This window comes from Vidua macroura, chromosome 12, assembly GCF_024509145.1.
Source record: "Vidua macroura isolate BioBank_ID:100142 chromosome 12, ASM2450914v1, whole genome shotgun sequence".
Classification (NCBI taxonomy): Eukaryota; Metazoa; Chordata; class Aves; order Passeriformes; family Viduidae; genus Vidua; species Vidua macroura.
The window spans coordinates 22286336-22305057 of NC_071582.1; the positions used below are offsets into that span (position 1 = coordinate 22286336).

Consider the following 18722-nt stretch of genomic DNA (forward strand, 5'->3'; position numbering starts at 1 on the left):
TGACCTGATGCGGCTTGCCCACCAGCTGTGGTTGCCTCTGGTGACAGATGGGTCCGTGCTAGGGAGTGGGGCAATTGGAGGTACCTGCTTGGTTCTCAACAGGGCTGTAGTACAGCATGGGGATGAAGCAGACTGCAGTGTGAAAGTTTGTCCTGCCTGAGCTGTGTCGTATGAAATGACATGCCTCTGAGGAGTCTCTGCATGGACCTGATTCTGGGTGAAGGTGTTAAGAGGCCTTGCAGGAGTACACTGGTGAGTCTGAGGAACAATTGCTCTCTGCTTTCCAACAGGAAGTGCTAGACATTGCACGGGAGCTTGTGGTGGAGCTGGGAACCCACAGTGATTGTGAAATTGAGGAGAGGAAATCCAAACTGGAACAGCTGAAGAGTGTCTTGGAGATGTAAGCATCCCTATCTCGGGGCACTGTGGGTTTGCCTCAGAGCATGTGATATGGAAACCAGCTGTGCTGCTGGTGTCCTGGCCAGCTGGTACCCAGAGATTGGGGTCTCCTCTGTCCCCTGTTAGTAGCTGTACATGAAAGGCACCATAGAATCACAGAGTCACAGAACAATGAGGTTGGAAGAGACCTCCAAGATCATCAAGTCCAACCTATGCCCTAACACCTCAACTAGACTATAGCACCCAAGTGCCCTCACTTTTTCTCCTTGACATCAAAACCCTGCTAATCCTTGTCCCAAGTGTGTCTGGTGTTTGGCTAAAGAACTTGAGACAAAACTGAGCTTTCTTGGCTGCAGGAGAGGAACTGGGGTCCTGGAAGGGCCATGTTGATATGAAGCATTTTGATATAATTGGAATAAAACTTGTTTTAAATAAAGTTGTCCTAGTGCCAAAAGTTTAGCAAAAAGGAGCTCGGAAAGCATGAAAAGATGTTTGTGTCCTCTGAGGTTTTGTACAGTCAAAATGAAAATAAGGTGGTATTGACAACTTCTAAACAAAACAGGGTTCCTCTGAGGACTGCAGCTAGCTATGGCACACAGAGCCACCATCTGTGTTCAGGCCATGTCTCTGGAGCACAGAGGAGGACTTTTTGCTGTGACTTCCTCCTCTGCTCTTGCTGCTCATCGGAAACATGGTTATCCTCAAAGCATCCGTCAGAGTGGTTTTTTCTGTGATCTCATTAATCCACTTGTTAAAGATGTAGATAAAGTCCTAGTGAGGAATGACAGCGTGGAGTGCTCTTGGTAGAAGAGCAAGGGAATGGATCTTTGAATTTTGTTTGAGGGAGCTGTTTGGCTTTTTGTGGGGGTCTATGCTGGGTCACAGGGAGATGACAAAAGTCATGTTCCATGGCTGTGGGTGTTGTAGCAGAAACTCTCTTGCTTGTGCTGTACTTCTGCTGTATACTGCCTGGGGGCCTCGGGGCAAAGGTTGGGTGGAGTTGTGGAGTGATTTGTTTCAGTTTTTTTTTTCTCCATCCCTTGTGACAGGTATGGACATTTTTCTGGCATTAACCGTAAAGTTCAGTTGACCTATCTGCCTCATGGACATCCAAAAGCTGCAAGTGAAGATGAAGGTAAAGAAACCTGATCTTTAAGCTCAGAGTTCAGGTGTGAGTGCAGCTACCCTACCTGTATAAGCCTCTGGACATGCAAGCAGAATTGGTGACTCGTATCTTATCTTTGCTCACATCATAGGAAGGATTGGAGGGATGCCAGTACACCCAGGCTGGCTCAACAGGGCTTGCACTTCAGTTTTGTGAATGTCAGCCTATACCTTCAAAAAGTAGTGACTCTGAATTTCCTACTTGCTGATTTGTTTCATGGGGAGTTTGGGTCAGGCTTGTGTTGAGAGCACTCTGCAAAGTGCTGATGACAAACTCTTCTTCCTCCCGTCCTCTCCCTCTGCGAGCTCAGATATGAGCTCTGATGTGGTGAATACCTGTTTGTCTCCTAGAAGCTCGCCGAGAGTCCTCCCCCTCCCTTCTCCTGGTGCTTAAGTGGGGTGGAGAGCTGACCCCAGCAGGAAGAGTCCAGGCTGAGGAGCTGGGGCGGGCCTTTCGCTGCATGTATCCTGGAGGCCAAGGTGAGTTTGGCCAGGTACCTCTGGTCCTGCCCCATGGCTGCCAGGCTGCCCAGTCCAGGTGAGGGCTGCTCAGGCATCTGTGGCTGTATACAGCCCCTGGGATTAGTTTTTGTTCTTTTGAGTTCGCATGGTAGGGATAAAAAAATCAGGTGGGTTTTGCACCCAAAGATCCCTAAGCTGACCCGAGAGGTCTGCTGTTAAACTTCAGTATGTCTTGGAACGCAGCAGCTTTCTTTACATAATGTGCCAGGATTCAAGAAAGACATGTGGTTCTAATAGGGTACATTCTGATGCAGCAAATACAAAATTTATTAATGGTTAAAAAGGAATTAAGGTCAAATGTAGAGAACAGAGATCTGTCTTGGAACACAGATAATTCTGCCCTGAGACAGGAGAATAGGGAGGTAACTTCTCCATATTTTCTGCACCAGGGTTAGATGCTAAAAAGCATCTAACATGCACATAAATCAACAAGAGCTGATAGGGAAAAAATACCAAATGCTGAGATTGCCTTTGAGTCAGGAGTAATATACTGGATTGATCCAGTGAGCCCAGTAATGGATATGCTTGTCTTTGACTTGTAAGTTTAATTAATTCAATTTAATTAATTACATTTCAAATTAATTAAGCAAATTTAAATTGGATTGGAGAAGATTTCCTTCTAGAATAAGAAAGAGTTACTTTTGGTGGAAAAGAATCAGGTCTTAAGCAAGCTGGAGATACGTGAACTCAAGGGCCCTGACGGGCTGCACCCACAGTGCCAAGGGAGCAGGCAGGTGTCCCTGCAAGGATTCTCTTTGAAAGGCTCTGGGGATTGAGGGAGGTGCCTGAGGACTGCAGGAGAGGAAGTGTTGCTCCTAGCTTCAAAACTGACAAAAAGGAGGGCCCAGGATACTGCAGCCAGGTCAGCTTCAGCACAGTCTCTGAGCTGGTAATGGAGCAGCTAATCCTGGAGATCATTCCTGGGCACATGAATAGATGCAGGTGACTGTGAGTAGTCAGCATGGATTCACAAAGGGAAATAATGCTTAACTAACCTGATAACTTCCTACAGGGAAGTGACCCCCGTGCTTAGATGAGAGTCATTCTGAACAACAGCTTTGTAGACTTCTGCTCCATGTGGTCATTCATGCAGAGGAAGAGATCTTGTTTTGCAGGGAAGTACTGTGTTCCTGGGTAGCATTTGGTGCCTGGCAGCTTTCCCAAGACATACATGTGACTTCTGGCTGGTGCCTGTCTGTCAGGGTGTTTCTCTGAGTTGTGAGCTCCGAGCTGGGAGAAGTGTTCCTGTCTTGTCACACAATGTGACTGGGTACTGTGCAGAATTGCCCTGGGATTCCAGGTAGCAGCAAATAGTGACCACTGCACTGTCTTTGGAGGTCAGACTCGCGAGCTTCATGAGTTACTTTCCTCCATTACTGATCTGACTCTTGTGGTTGACTCAGACATGCGAAATAAACTGGCAATTTGTGCCATGAGGTAATTGTAGCTGTACAGGATCTGCTTTGGAAACTTCCCTGCTGAACCACCCTCCCTGCAGTTCTGAGGGCTGCAGGACCTGCACTCAAACAAGCAGAAGGAAGTGATTTTTTTTTTGTGCATCTTCATTCTGCACCAGGGTATTCAGGCTATCAGAACTACTACAGGGTGTTCAGTAGAATTTGCTGCAGAATTTGGGCAGCATCAGACTTGGCTGGTGAATGCTCATTTTTAAACTCAAAACGAACTTTCTCACGTTAAGCAAAGACTTTGTTACATTTCTAGTCCTTGTGTATAGCTAGAACTGTCTATTTTGGAGCTGCATAAGTGCTGCCTATGCAAGTGACTAATTCTCTACATAACTTTGTTACTACAATAAAGTTTGTTTGTCTAAACCAGTATATTCAGGTGATAATTTTACAGGTGTGAGAATATGAGTTTTGAGTTGTCCTTGGTTCCAGGTGATTATGCTGGTTTCCCTGGCTGTGGCTTGCTCAGGCTGCACAGCACTTACCGCCATGATCTCAAGATCTACGCCTCGGACGAGGGGAGAGTTCAGATGACAGCAGCAGCTTTTGCAAAGGTCTTTCTTCTCTTTTGGGCATCCATTTGTTCTGCTTTGTTACTCTTAAAATATGCTGGTTCTAAAGGAGAACCTCTGGTGATGAGGAAGGAGTTTTCTTAGGATCTTCCCCCTCTCTGTTGGATGGACTGGGGTACACTGTGCTAATAGGTCTATGGGGCAGTACTGAACATCTGCTGTATCTACACACACCTGTCACCTTTAATGTCCTGTCCAGGACAGGACTCTCAGTCAGGAAGGAGTTATTTATGGGATGAAGACTGAGGAGAAGACAGGTTCATTTGCAGCTAAAGCCAAGGGGAATCCTGTGGTGGCCTTAGCTGGTCTTTGGAGCATTCACTGTATTAACATTTTCAAGCAAACTGAGCCTCTTGATAGTTGAGCCTGCTCAACAGTTGCCTGGACAAATCTGGGGCTACTGCAGGCAGAGCTGTCCTTAGATTGAACTGCTCTAGAACCATGCCAAAGTCATCTCTGACTGGAGGGGATGTTGCTGTAAAACTGCCCTTCAAGGACAGTTGAGATTTCACTTAAGTTGCCTGAGTTCTGGCTATGAAACTACCAGAATTTTTGTTGCTTGGGTTGCACAGACTTGAAATCTTGTCCTGTGTGGTGTGGCTTTAGGGTCTGCTGGCCCTGGAAGGAGAGCTGACCCCCATCCTGGTGCAGATGGTGAAAAGTGCCAACATGAATGGTCTGCTGGACAGTGACAGTGATTCCCTCAGCAGCTGTCAGCACAGAGTGAAGGCGCGACTGCATGAAATCATGCAGAAGGATGCTGAGTTCTGTGAAGAGGATTATGAAAAGGTAAAGTACCAGTGTGGCTTCATTGCTCCCTGTATCTGAAAGGAGAATAGCATTGCTGCAGTGGTTTGATGCGAAGTGTGTGGTATGTGAACAGTGGTTTGGTTAGTTTGAGATCAGTTCTGGCCAAAATGACAGAATATGTATGGAAGTGTGCAGGTTAATAGCCCTTGCCCTTCTTTGAGTGACAGTCCTCAGTGTTGCTCTGCTATCCCCTTCAAGAAAGATCATGGTGCCTTTCTCTCCCTTCAGAATTCCCAGTTCATTTTGTTCTTGTGAGTATGCTAAAAGAGCTCCTGCATGCTGCTCAGAACAATCCCAGCTGGTGTGGGCAGGGAGTGTGCCTCAATGGATTCTAGATCCGTGCTCTATGCACATATGAACAGGCCTTTTGGTTACAAATTGTTGTGTGTCCTTTCAGGTTCTGATAGCTGCAGAGTAGAGAGCATGGGCTGCATCCAGCACAGCAACCAGTGAAAGCACTATACTGTTTTTCCCAGGCTCTGAAATGTGATTACTGGACTGGAATCCTTTAAGGAACATATTTATCATCTCAGAGAACTACTTAAAATGAAGCCCTTTTGCTCAAGCACAGAAGCAAAATGAGACAAGAGTGGATATTGTAGGTGGAGGGGGGTCTGGTCTGATGGGAGCAGTTGTTTGCTCCCTCTGAGTTTGATCCTGAGGAAGATTTTAAGGCATGCCTGACTACTCCTAGGAGCAGGCCAGCTTATTGTGCTCAGCTGGGAGCACAGCTTTTGTCCCAAGTCAGAAAGCAGTATGGCTGCAAAAGACAGACATTCTGCATTTCCCCTCTGTGAAGAATAACTCATGTCTGCTGGAATCTTCTTTCAGCTAGCACCTACAGGCAGTGCTTCTCTGCTCAACTCCATGACCTTTATCCAGAACCCAGTTGAGGTCTGTAACCAGGTGTTCACCCTGATTGAGAATCTCACCTCCCAGATACGAAAACGTCTGGAAGACCCAAAATCTGCAGGTGAGCAACAGAACTGGAAAGGGTCTGGAAGAGATTAATTTATTGTTACATCTTCAGAACTCCCAAACACCACTAGGGCTTATGTTTGTCTGTAGCAAAGAAACGGTAAATTACAGTGTAATTCTGTCTGTGCTATTGATGTGGAAGGCTCCACTTTCAATTACTGTTAAAGAGAGCTGTGATGTAAAGGAAATTATATGTGCATCTTCTTTAGAGTAAACATAAACAGCAGCAGTATCGCCTGGAGGGGTATGCCTCTGTTTTTTCAGGCCTTTTCTGGAGACTGTAAACAGCAAGTTTTTCAGTCACAATTTGCTCATTTCCTAGTAAGAGTGCAGAAGTTTTACAAAGGCATCTTGGGGGCCTGCCATAGGATCTATGGCAGACCTGAGCACCTAGGCAAATGGTTTCACTTTTCTAAAGCATTTCAGAAGTAGCCTGTTGCTGCAGGTTAAAACTCCTGCAACAGTTCCTGTGGCTTTTCCAGACTAGGATTTCTGTGGGTGACACAAGAATTGAAGCCCTTTCATGCTGGGAGAAGTCAATCACAGCTGTCACTTGAAGTCTCCGCAGCAGTAACCAGGGTTCTATGATTCTGTGGTTCTAGGATGTGAATGTGGTTTGGTGTTCTCTGCTTTTTAGACCTGCAGCTGTACCACAGTGAGACTCTGGAGCTGATGCTGCAACGCTGGAGTAAGCTGGAGCGAGATTTCCGCATGAAGAATGGGCGCTATGACATCAGCAAGATCCCTGATATATATGACTGCATCAAGTATGATGTACAGCACAACTGTGCACTGAAACTGGAAGGCACAACTGAACTCTTCAAGCTCTCCAAAGCCCTGGCAGATGTGATCATACCCCAGGTATAGCCTGTATGACAATACCTGTGGCGCCAATTTCTGATCCTTTGCCTTTGTGTTTTGTCTCAGTTCTCTTGCACATTAACTGCTAAAGCAGCCTATCACAGTAGATCTGTCTCAGTGTTAGTATAAGGCCAAAACCATTTATGACTTGAAATGTGACAGGGCTGGGCTTCTGGTTGAGGATTCTGGCAGGGTCAGAGTAATGAGCAGCCGATGCAGTAGCTTTTCCGTGTTTGTTGTAGGGCATCACAGCACAGCTCCAATCTGCATGTGTGTGCTACAGCAACATGTGCTCTCCACATGTAGGGTTGTGGAAGTGAAGGGAGATTTCTGTGTTAAAGTTCTGACAAGCTTGTTATTCTTGTCAAACTAGAACTTGTTCAGTTTCCAATGTTGAGTTGCTTCTAGCAAAGTTTAATTTATATGGGATGAGTTTCTACTAGCAAGGTCCAGCTGCCCCTGTAGAGCAGAGTGGTCTAAACTTTTTCAGCATTGCTGGTGATGTGCAGTCTGTCTGTTTTCAGCGTAGCACTGCAGTTTTTATCTTTGCCAATAGCAGTTGTTGCTTTAATGCTCATGCTAGCTCAGGGTGTAAGTTTGCATGTCATGAGATCTGAGATTTGCTCATGGTCCTTGCACCTCTCAGCTGTTGAAGGATACTGGTAGTCATGTCCAGACATAACTGGGGTTCTTGGAAGAGTCTCAGTCCTCTGTTACCCCCTGCAATACATGGGAAAAAACAAAAGTGAAAAGTGTTGAGTGACATTTCTCTTCCTGTCCTTGCTTAACCAGTGGTGCTGCGGACTGGGCTGTTGAAGTTAAGTGGCCTTTTATGTGAGGATGTGGCAAAGAACCAGGGCTCAGGGTATCTGTTGTTTTGTTCCTGCAGGAATATGGGATTAATAAGGAGGAGAAACTGGAGATTGCTATTGGCTTTTGTCTTCCTCTCATTAAAAAGATCCAGCTGGACCTACAGAGAACTCATGAAGATGAGTCTGTCAACAAACTACATCCATTGTAAGGCTTGTGCTGCATGCTGCTGGCAGTGGGGAGGGCAGCTATGGAGCAGGGGGTGGTTCCCATGCCAGAAGAGTGTACTGTTGTGGAAGGAGGTACTGAGCATACACTGAAGGGCCCTCCAGAAGGAAGGCATGTTGGTGCTCCCAGAGCTAGAAGGCAGATGGAGAAGGCACATTGAGACTGCTGACCAGAAGCACAGGGCCACAAAGGCTTGTACCCATTGTAGCTGGATGGTGATGCCTCATCCAGGCATTTTCCTGCACAGGGAGCCAGTGTAGAGTGATGAGCCACCTACTATATGTCTCCATTAGGATTCCACAAAATTTGTTGCTCCTGTGCCCAGTGGTCTCATTGTTTGTCCTGTCCTGCTGCCTTTGACATTTCTCAGTGTGGGGTTGTGTCATTCCATAATGTGTGATAGATGGCAATTCATTGGAAGATGAGTAACTGTGGGCTGATTTTGGTTTAGGTACTCAAGAGGAGTTCTGTCACCAGGTCGCCATGTTCGAACACGGCTGTACTTCACCAGTGAGAGCCATGTGCACTCCCTGCTCAGTATCTTCCGCTATGGGGGGCTACTGGATGTAAGTGTCCCAGCAATGCTCACAGAGTAAGCCTCCCTACTTTTTTCCAGTAGCCTTTTCCAGGGTGGACAGTGTATGTTTGTAGGTTGCCCCTTAAGCCAGCTCTGCCACGAATGCTGTGCATCAGTGGCATCTGGCCAGCTCCATCTCTGCTGTGTTTGCATGCTGCAGCTTCCTGCCTTTCTGGCACGTAGGAGGATTGTTCTTCCTCAGTGCCTCCCTTGCTTGCACAGAGACATGTTTTCTCCAAGATCTGTCCTGCTAGTTTCAGGTGAGCAGACCACTTACTTGTCTAGGAGAAGAGCAGCATGAGGGAGTGGGGATGAGTACTCCTGCTTGCTTCCTTCTTTTCTTCCTTTCTGCTTCCTTCAACCCTTTATTTTAAGAGCTTGGTCCTGTATTTATAGTCTTTATATCAATTCTAAATCAATAAAATCAGTTTTCTTACAGAGGAAGCGACTTGAGGTTGCAAATTCACAGGATGTGCTCTCTACCAGAGAGGCAGATGACACATTTTTAGGGATTAAAAATCATCCAGCTCACCCTTCACTTGCTCTCTCTTCACCTGCTTCCTGAATGAATTGGTATGCAGACTCTGAGAAAAACTCTGCTTTAAAGAGGCTCTCTGATTTACCTTCCCATTTTTAAGCATGGTCTGAAATGCCTTGAGAGTTTGGGCTTGCTTAACAGGCATGATTTCTGTGGCAGCTTAGCATATCTGTAGACAGTGATCAGAAAAGTACCTCTAAATCACTCACTGAACAAGATGTTCCCTTATTCCCTGACTCAAGTGCCCAAGGATGCTGTGTTGCCAGCACAGGGATATTGGGCTGCATCTGGGTTCTTTGTAATGGAGGGTTCAGTTCATGTCCATCCACGTGGTGATTCACTCCCCAGCATCATGGTGGCACTTCAGGTGTGACCATTTCCTGGCAGTGCTGGGAGGCAGTGAAGGGTGGGCTGCCCTGCCGTGTGGAGCCCAAGGGTTCAGCGTGTCTCCACATTTTTCATTCAGCGTCAGGTAACAGCATTTCACTTGGTCCCTTATTTAGCACAGGTTCATCCCTTGTGCTCCTTTCTGTAGTTTGAGAATGGCTGTGTTTGGGAGCCTGCTGTGGGCTCTGCTTGTCTCCAGTCAGCGTGGCACAGCGGCTTGCAACTCACATCTGCACATGGGTGGCTTGGGCAGCTGTAGCGTCCCTCTGTGCAGATGCTCCTCACTGCAAACACCCCACCGCATTGCAAGGTCATTTCTTCATGCAAGTTAAGCAAGGTGCTTTTGTCCTGACAATGTTACCTTGTGGAGAGAGAAACTCTCTCAGTCCCATTTCACTGAATGCTGCAAGGTGTCTGCTGTTGCTTATCCCGTGCGACTGTTTGTGTGTATATATCAGGAAAACAAAGACCAGCAGTGGAAGAGAGCCATGGACTATTTGAGTGCTATCTCAGAGCTGAACTACATGACCCAGATTGTTATCATGCTCTACGAGGACAACAACAAGGTGAGGGATAGAGCAGTAGGATACAATGCTTCCTGCCCCTGTTGCAAGGCACAGTCCTCAGAGATGAGTTCAGTTGGAAGCCTGTAACTTCAGCTCTTGCTGCTTGTGGACAAAGACAGATGGATCATTAACACAACTGCTAGTTTTTAGTTTATGTGGGAGGCAGTGATCCAGTTAATGCTTGTTACATGTAAGCAGAATGAGCAGTAATACCCTGAGCAGTAATACCCAACTTACGTAATTAATACTGTCTATTTTAAAGCATTTCCTAGTGCAAAGTTATTTGCTGTTTTTAAGTATTAATTGCAAGTGAGCAGTAAGAAAAAATAAATAAAATTGAGTGATACTTGATTTGTATTTTTGAAATATATCTAGAAAATATCCAGGAATTCCACATTCCTATTTTTTATTCTGAAAGTGTGCTGCTATAGGTAGGGAAGTGTAAACTGGTATCTTCGGGAAGCAAAGAGAATCATTTAATAAGCAGCTAGAACGTAGGAGCTGAGGGTGATGGCTGTAAGTAGATTTGCCACCAAACTGCATGTCCTGATCATCAGACCTTGTGACTTGGGTCTGTGCTGCAGGAGGTTGTAGTGGTGAGGGGAGCAGCCCCTTACCCCACACCTTACAGAGTTAGAGCCTCATATTCACAGAGCTGGTGTGAGCTTCTAATGTTAGAAGTGATGCTTGTCGAAAAACATGTGACTAGAACTCTCACGGGTGGTGTGGATATGTCAGTCAGTCAAGATGGGCTTATATCATTAGAGCCAGATACTGTTAAAAGCTCTGGCTTCCTTAAAAAAAGGTTAATGAAAAATTATTATTAGAGACAGTTTCTTAAATCTTGGAACAGTCTGACTGAAGGTCCTGGCATATGCTGGGTTTGCAGCAGGAGTTGGTCAGAAGGAGCTGGGGTTTAGGGGTGTGTTTGTATGTATATATAAATAGAGCCTGATTCTGTTACACTCCTCTGTGGCTGTTGTCCCAAAATAACAGCAGTCAGAATGCCTCAGCTGGGTGCTGATCAGGGCTGTCCTTTTGGATGGGACAAACCTGGAGCCATTCTGTTCATGCTTGTTGCCCCTGCTTTCCCTCCAAAGGATGGGCCTAGGATGTGTGCTGGTCAGCACAGCGGGATGGGACCTTGGCCTGGGCTGATGCTAGGATTAGCTGGGTTTGGTTCTTTACCTCTTCCCTGTGACATGTGTTCACAGGACCCCTCTTCAGAGGAGCGTTTCCATGTGGAGCTGCATTTCAGCCCTGGCGTCAAAGGCTGCGAGGAGGACAGGAACATACCCACGGGGTTTGGCTTTCGGCCGGCCTCAGCAGAGGTAAGCGGACACCTGGGCAGGAGCTGCCAGCCCCAGGGGACACATGGGCACTGTTCTGCTCCGTATGGCCCTGCTGCAGAAGCTTCCTTGCTGGAAGGGAGCTGGCACGTTGTGTCTGTGTCCCATTTGGGACTGTGAGTGCCTCCTGAGCTTGGCAGAGCAGGAGATCCAAACCTGGAGCTGGTGTGGGGCAGCATAGGCAAAGGCCACGTGCCTGTAGACATGAGTGGAGTGTTTCCTTACGGCAGAACGAGGACAAGAAGGCAGACCAAGGCAGCCTAGAGGACCTCTCGAGTGGGAAGGGCAGCGATGAGCCAGACCGTGCTCGGCAGAAGTCCCCACAGCCCTCGGAGCCGGTCAGCATCCAGCGAAGGTCGCCGCTGGTCAGGAGCCGGAAGACGGGATCCATGGAGGTAACCATGCTATTGGTGCCCTTCCTTGTTCTTGCAAAGGCCTTTTGCTTGGTTTTGGTTTCCTGGCATTTCTTCTAACACACCAGAGTCTGACTTGATTCTGGGAAAGGATCTGCAGAAGGTAAAGAGGAATGTTGTGGAAGGCAGACCTCTGAAACTCTTCCTATTGAGGAAGGACAGGAACACATGAGGAAGAGCAAGTAAAGAAAGTAAGGAAATGCTTGAGAAACACAAGCATTATTTGGATTACATGCTCTATAGAGGCACTGGTGTAGCCAGTATGAGATTACATGCAACCTCACCACCTAGCTATGATGACATCTTGCCTTCTGTTAGGCTCCAGTCTTTGCCTTTCACAAAGGCAGCTCCATGTTTCTCATTCCTCCATCCCATCTAAGATCTCATGCTGATCAGGTGTCCCTGCTCACTGGTGGATTCATTCAGGATATTTAAGCTATCAGGGCTTAGAACTGTCCCATTCACTGATCTGGTGAAGTAACAAAATTAATTTTACTCTTCTAACCTCTCTCCTTCCAGGCTGTTCTGTGTCACAAGGCCAGTGTTACAGTCAGCAGGTGACTGTTACCTTCATAGTACTCAAATTGTCCCTCCTTTCAGAGGGATTTCACAAGCATTTTTGTCATCAGTTTTCTGAACCAGAAAACAGCAGAGTTAATGTTTGAGGTATTTGTTAGCTGTCTTCCATCTCTGTATGTTTCTCACAATGTCACCTCTGCATGCAGCACTCAGAGGCTCTTTGTGATAGGCACATACTAAGTAAAAGGGGATATGATTTCCTGATGCTAAAGAAGGAAGGCTGTGTGCCAGGGATTTCAGCAAGAGTCTTGGGAGAAAATATGCTCATTACATGAGTCCCATCATACTTTACAAATTTCCACTGTTCCACAATACAACAAAATCTTGAAATTAAAACTGAGCATTCACTGTCACAATCCTAGCATATTACTACCTTTGTGCTTCTTGAAAACGGTGATTTTAAGGAAGATATATAAGTTTCTTTACCTTCAATTGATGTTTACAGGCTTTTGATAGCAGTGGGTAACTTGGAGCATGGTGCTGATTAATTACACTGTGTCTTTGCAGGTGCTGTCTGAATCTTCTTCTAAATCAGGAGGTTATCGCCTCTTCAGCACTTATTCCAGGCAGTCTTCTGAGATGAAGCAAAGTGGATTAGGTACTGTACCTGACCTGTAACCAGCCTACTCACCTGTAATTCTCTATTTCCATGGGCATTAGTCTGTCTCTCCACATACACATCTGGCTTGAGTTCCTTGTATGCCTCTGTGTGTTTCGTGTCTTCTCTCAGTGTTACTGTTGAGACCACTGCAGAGACTGTCTTAGTCGGTACCTTTTGTGTACAAACTTTTCCTTCAGCTGCTAACAGCAGAAGATGGACTTTTCGTCCTTTCCAGTACAGGAGCAACAGGGCAAACTGCCTACCTGCAGGCTTGCCTCTGCTTCTCTTTTGCTCTCATTTGTTACGTTTCTCAACTTAGTAGGAAAAGATGATTTTAGGTGAGAACTAGTGTGCTTTCTGTTCTGGAAAACACCGCTTTATATGCAAAGATATTCTTTGTGGGAGACTGTTCCATTTCTACCTTTGCTTCATAAAGATGGAACAGATGTGTCATACACAGAATGTTTGATAGCTCTCTAATCGAGCTGAAGTCCTTGGTCAGCCATTCTTCTTGTGGTAGCCAGTGGAAGAGAATATTTCAGGGCATTTGACATTCTCTGTCCTTGATTGTTCCGTTCCATGTCATCCTAACCTAAACTATGTCTGAACAGTTGAAATTCTTCCTGAAATATTTCTGCTAAAGCAAGATCTATTTTGAAACTGGAAAAGCTGTCTTTGCCGTCATGAAGTTCATAGATGACTGTGCAATGTGTATCTTGAAGAGAGGAAGTGATAATGCCCAAGTCATGCCCACTTTCTTTTTCTTTAAAACCATCTTAGCATTGTAGCATGGCTGCAGACTTGAAGCGGTTCTGATTCATCACTCTGTTACATGGACAACCTGCAGCCTTCGACTTCCGAAAGGCCTGCTCATTTCTTTGCCACTTTTGAATGAGAAGCTTCTTTGGAATCTAATTCTTACCGAGGAAAGAGAATTTTCTTCTGAGTGGTTAGAAAGTATCCCTGGAGTCTGCCAGCTATGCGTCCAGACAGCTGGAAAAATCAAAATAGGAATGGCTGATGTATGTTATTTTCATAAAGGCACAGTAGCCTTGGCCATGGTAATTTTTGAATGTGTTATTTCACATATCTCTGCCTTTCCCACTGCCACTGCGAGATTCAGTGAGCTGTGACAAACTGCTGTGCTTAGACTTGAAGAAACCTGTGGCTATTTTGTGAGTCCATATGGATGAATATGGGAATTTCTGAAATGGCACACAGTCAAGAGCGTGCATCTGCCTGAAGAATTACTGAGTACATCAAATGGTACTGCAAACTGGTTTTACTGTTTGAATGTGTGACTACCAGAAGGCCTGTGCTCTGGAAAGCAGATATTACAGCCCTTGGACTACAGCCTTTTCCAGGTTTTTGAGGAATGTCTGTTTTGGCAATAGAGAAGACCACTGCTTTTCTGCACCTTTGTACAGTACTACTTTTCCTTCACAACAAAATCTGAAATATGATCCTGGCAGGTTTAATTTCAGAATCTTGCTTCATGTGCCTTGCTGGGAAGCTTGTGCTGGTTACTCTTCCACCTGTGAAGCTCTACAGAGACAAAACCTTGAGTAGGAACTGATAGATCTAATCTGTGACGTAAACCTCTAGCCCAGCCGTGGTTCTCCTCTGTAAAGTCTTGCAGGTACAGAAGGATTGAGCAGGAAAGACCTATTGTATCACACCAGCTTGCACAATAGTTGGTGATTAGGGTACCTGTGTTTCTGTGAGTTTTTTTTTCCGCCTGAGGCCTGGTATGAAGAACCATGTCCTTTTACCTGTCCAAGTCAAGCTCTTCAAGGAATCTTCCTGATTCCTTTCCTGCTTGTTTTTTTAGAAATTTAATTTCTTGCCCCTTTAAGATTTGAAATGTGTTCTCTAAGAGATAATACAGAACTCTGGAAGCTTGAACTTCGGCTTTAATACTTGTCTCAGCAGCTGTGGGGGGAGTTCATTCAGGCACTACCTGCTGTTTCTGAGTTTTCTGAAGCTGAGCATACCTCCTGTTGCCTGACCTTGTCAGTCAGTGCCTGGCTGTCATTATCTCTGGAAAATGGAATATCTCTCCTGGTGTAACCCCATTTGTGTAGGCATGCAGGAGCAGGGAGCATGAGAGGCCTCCTGCAATAGCTCTGCCCTGCTGCCATACCTTCCAGAATTGTGCCTCTACTGTAATTAAAAAAATGTAATTTCTCCTTTGAAAATAGGTGGCTGCAGCTTGCTTTGTCTGTGCTTTGGAGTGTGACAGGTTTTTCTGGGCAGCATCAAGTGCATTGCTGTGGATTGTTTGCCATAGTGAATGTGCTTCTAGCTTGAAAAGCCTAGAGATGTTTCAGTACCTTTCTTTGCTTACAAGAACCCTTAAAAATGGCATAAAATCACTGCTGGCTGTTTGAGCAGTAGAGGTGGTGCACTGCCAGTGGCACGAAGCCTTATGCTGGGATTCCCAGAGGGAAACCAAGAATGACTATTTCTAAGCATCTGACTTACTGAATGAACATAGGACAATTAAATGCAGAGTAAATATCCAGCATGTACAGTAATTTCTAGCAAGTGTTGCTACATTTAAATCCAAATCGTCATTGTGTTCTTTAGGGGGTGTGTGTGTGTGTGTGTGGTTACTTTGGCTACAGTGGTCGTCTGGAGTTCACTGTAGACAATTGCTGTTGTCCATAAAGTCATCTTTGTAAATTCTCTTCTGGCTTAATGCCTCTGTCTGCAGCAGGAGAGCAGAAACACTGGGATATCCTTAGCTTAATGATTAACAGCACAAGGTTGCTGAAGATATACAGTCCTAAAAAGCCGATGTTTCATTTTTGTCTGCCAGTAAATGAATCTGTTGGGTGGTTTTTGTTGTTGTTTGTTTTTAAACCATGGAAGAGCTATTAGGAGCATCATCCTGTCTGATGTATGACAAAATTTCATTTTCATTCCAACAGATTCCAGTCCATGCTGAGTCAGCACTTTGCATCAATTTAAGGCATTAGGAGGAAATTTTCTAAGGTTTCTGTATCAGTGGCCCTGCAGGCAAGAGTTGTTCTATATCCAAGGGCATGTATGTGCTAGTCTGTGCTGTGGAAAGCCACCAGCAGTGTCACAGTGGGGGAGCAGCTGCAGTTCTGTGCTACAAGGACCCTTTTGGTCACCCCAGGAGCAGATGTCCTCAGCTCAGCCTGAGCTTATACAAGAACATTTTAAGACTCAGGATCTCTGTGTTTTCTCCAAAGAAGCTCTGGCTTAAGGATCTTTGCAGAAACTGGGGTCCCTGAGAGCAATGAGTGGATGTGAAGCAGCAATGTGTCCTCACACCAGGGAAGGCTGACAGCATGCTAGGCTGCATCAGCTGGAGTACAGCTGTCCAGCTGAGGGGTTTGGCTCTTTCCATCTGTTCATTTCTCGTGAGTGCCTGAAGCTCTGATGCCCTGCCCTGGGCTCCCTGAGGTGTGGAGGGTGTGTGTGTCAAGATTGTGAGCCCACTGGGGGGCAGTGGAAATGGAAATGGGTGGGAAACCTGGAGCACATGGTGTTGGAGAAACTGAGAGCCATGAGATTGGAACTTGTGGGGACTGGAGACCTTAATGCTCTTTCACCACCTAAATGGGAGGTTGCAGAGGGGACAGAGATGGACTATCCCCAAGGCCCTGTGATGGCTGAGAACCAATGAACACAAGTTGCAGCACATGAAGTTCCAACTACCTAGGAAGAACAAATTTTTCACCCACCATGAATGTGCCAGATGTTAGAGCAGGGGCCCAGAGAGGTTGTGAAATTTACTTCCTTGGAGGTATTGACAATTTGATTGGACAAACCCTAGCAAGCTGATCTGAGTTGGTCCTCTTGGGGTGTTGGGAAAGAAGCCTCATTCTCCTTCCAACCTAAATCATGCTATGATGCTGTATTTTAGAATCAAGAGCTGCTTCCAATGTAGGCAGGTTCTCTTTCACAGCAGTTAACAGTTGCACTGTTCTGTGTTGCAGGTTTTTTACTGTGGCAGACAAGGTGGAACCAGATCAATCTGCTTGTTTCTGGAAGCCCTTTGTATGTAGGAGTAATGTTGGTTTGAGCAGTCAGTGCAGAATGCAGCAGCAAGACTGTTTGCAGAGAATTTACAGCCAATCAGTGGCTGTGTCTGGCCCATAATAGAGTTTTGTCTCGACTCACAATTGCTTTCCTTAGTCAGTTGAAAGAATCCTCTTTCAACTGCCTGGTGTTCACCAAATATCACACGAAGTCAAGTCAGTCTTCAGAGCACTGTGCCTTGGAGAAGCAAAGCCAAAGCCCCAGGGATGAGGTTGCCCTCCACCTTGCATGCCATGTTCCTTGACACTGGGTAGGTAAAGTTCCATGCTGTGTGCACGTCTGGTGCTTTGCAAGGCTCATTCATGGGCCGATTGCTCCTGTGTTGGAGCAGTGAGACACGACGAGTAAAGTGTCTGTGAAGTATGAGCTTGTGAGAACAAGCCCTCTGGTCACAGTACTTTCTCTGCTTGTTTGACTGGAGATGAATCCACACTGGCTGATCCACAGATCAGACAGTTCTTTCCTCTCCTCAGTGTCCTACACAAAAAGGAGCTTTCCAAAGAGAAAGGGCAGAAGAGCAGAGCAATGAACCTCTGTGACATGAACATCAGTGGTTTGGCATCCTGACTGTTCTGGCATCAGTGTGTAGTTTTGCTGACTGAAAGGGGTGAAGGTGTTTCTCCTAGGTCAGGGCAAGAAAGCCAAATGGAAGTAAACCCCTGGATGGAGTTAGGAACTTTCCTTGCGCTGAGGTTTGGGCTACCTGCTCTGCATTTGGCACTGTGGAATTTAGAATGGAGAACACGGCCTCCCTGTGCTTCCAGGCATCCTATTTTTTTCCTGAAATTGCTTGTGAAGTGGCCAGTTCATTCTTCACCCTTTGACTAACCCTGCTTTTCTGTAGTTGCATGCAGTGGATATGTGTTACTAACACCTTCCCTGCCTTTCCAGGGTCACAGTGCACCGGGCTGTTTAGCACCACTGTGCTGGGAGGCTCCTCCAGTGCCCCCAACCTCCAGGACTACGCACGCAGCCATGGCAAAAAGTTTGCCAGCAGCCTGACATACAAAGACGGTATGTGTGTTCCCTGGCAGCAGGGTGGTACTTTGTGGACACTGGTGTCTCAAGATATGCCTGCGGCACAGACTTGGACTGCTGAAAACAGTGACAGTTGAATGTGCGTTTTCACCACATCTACAATGATAAATTTTACCATATCCCAGGAAATCATGATCCTTGCTAGGACAGAAGGGAGCTGACATTGTGAGAGGAGTTTTAGGCTGATGTGTGGTATTGCTGATTTTGGTCTGATGTTTTAATAGTACTTGCTGGTGTGAAGGGGAATGTATTGGTCCAGATATTAAATCGGTTGGTCCTGTTAGGGGAAATCCAGCAGATCACATCATCTTGCTTACCTTGATCATCTTGCTGATGCTAAAATGAAGTTCTTTTTGGGGCAGTAATCCTTGCCCCATGGAAGGTGCAGCCATCCCAAAGACTGATATACTTGGGCATGGATAAGATGGGCACTAGAGCGAGGCTGAGCAGGTGGCAGAGTCCGAGGTAGCTCTCAGGAGGCAAGGGCAATATGCCTGAAAGGCTTGAGGTAAATGAGTTGCTTGGATGAAGTACTGCAGACGGACTGAAAGGTCTGGTTTCTCTGCAGCTGTGCAAAAACTGCCAGGAAGGTCAGCAAGACAATCTGGTGAAGGCATTGGGGCCAAGGTTACAAACGTTCTATGCCCATGGGTGCTGCTGCACTCTGACCTGCCAGCAACACTTGGTGCAATGTGCAGGGAGCAGCAGAGGGTTGTTTTTTGCAAGGAAGTTGGGGCACAGGGACAGACTGAGTTGTCCTGGAACAGCTGGAGGGTGTAATGCACAAGTG

At 46.2% G+C, this 18722-nt stretch overlaps 1 protein-coding gene across 7 annotated transcripts in view; it reads left to right on the forward strand.

The window, feature by feature from the left end:
- PPIP5K1 (diphosphoinositol pentakisphosphate kinase 1) overlaps nucleotides 1–18722 on the forward strand; it is a 39990-nt gene that overhangs the window by 7879 nt on the left and 13389 nt on the right. For 3 of the 7 annotated variants that reach the window (XM_053988428.1, XM_053988431.1, XM_053988433.1), the window contains exons 13-26: nucleotides 291–400; nucleotides 1449–1534; nucleotides 1915–2043; nucleotides 3984–4105; nucleotides 4730–4912; nucleotides 5765–5906; nucleotides 6549–6772; nucleotides 7662–7789; nucleotides 8262–8376; nucleotides 9771–9878; nucleotides 11093–11209; nucleotides 11458–11622; nucleotides 12727–12817; nucleotides 17786–17908. In XM_053988428.1, the coding sequence (XP_053844403.1) occupies nucleotides 291–400; nucleotides 1449–1534; nucleotides 1915–2043; nucleotides 3984–4105; nucleotides 4730–4912; nucleotides 5765–5906; nucleotides 6549–6772; nucleotides 7662–7789; nucleotides 8262–8376; nucleotides 9771–9878; nucleotides 11093–11209; nucleotides 11458–11622; nucleotides 12727–12817; nucleotides 17786–17908 (1843 nt within the window). The remainder of the gene's footprint in view (nucleotides 1–290; nucleotides 401–1448; nucleotides 1535–1914; nucleotides 2044–3983; nucleotides 4106–4729; nucleotides 4913–5764; nucleotides 5907–6548; nucleotides 6773–7661; nucleotides 7790–8261; nucleotides 8377–9770; nucleotides 9879–11092; nucleotides 11210–11457; nucleotides 11623–12726; nucleotides 12818–17785; nucleotides 17909–18722) is intronic. The other 4 variants (XM_053988429.1, XM_053988435.1, XM_053988434.1 and 1 more) reach the window with 3 other exon arrangements.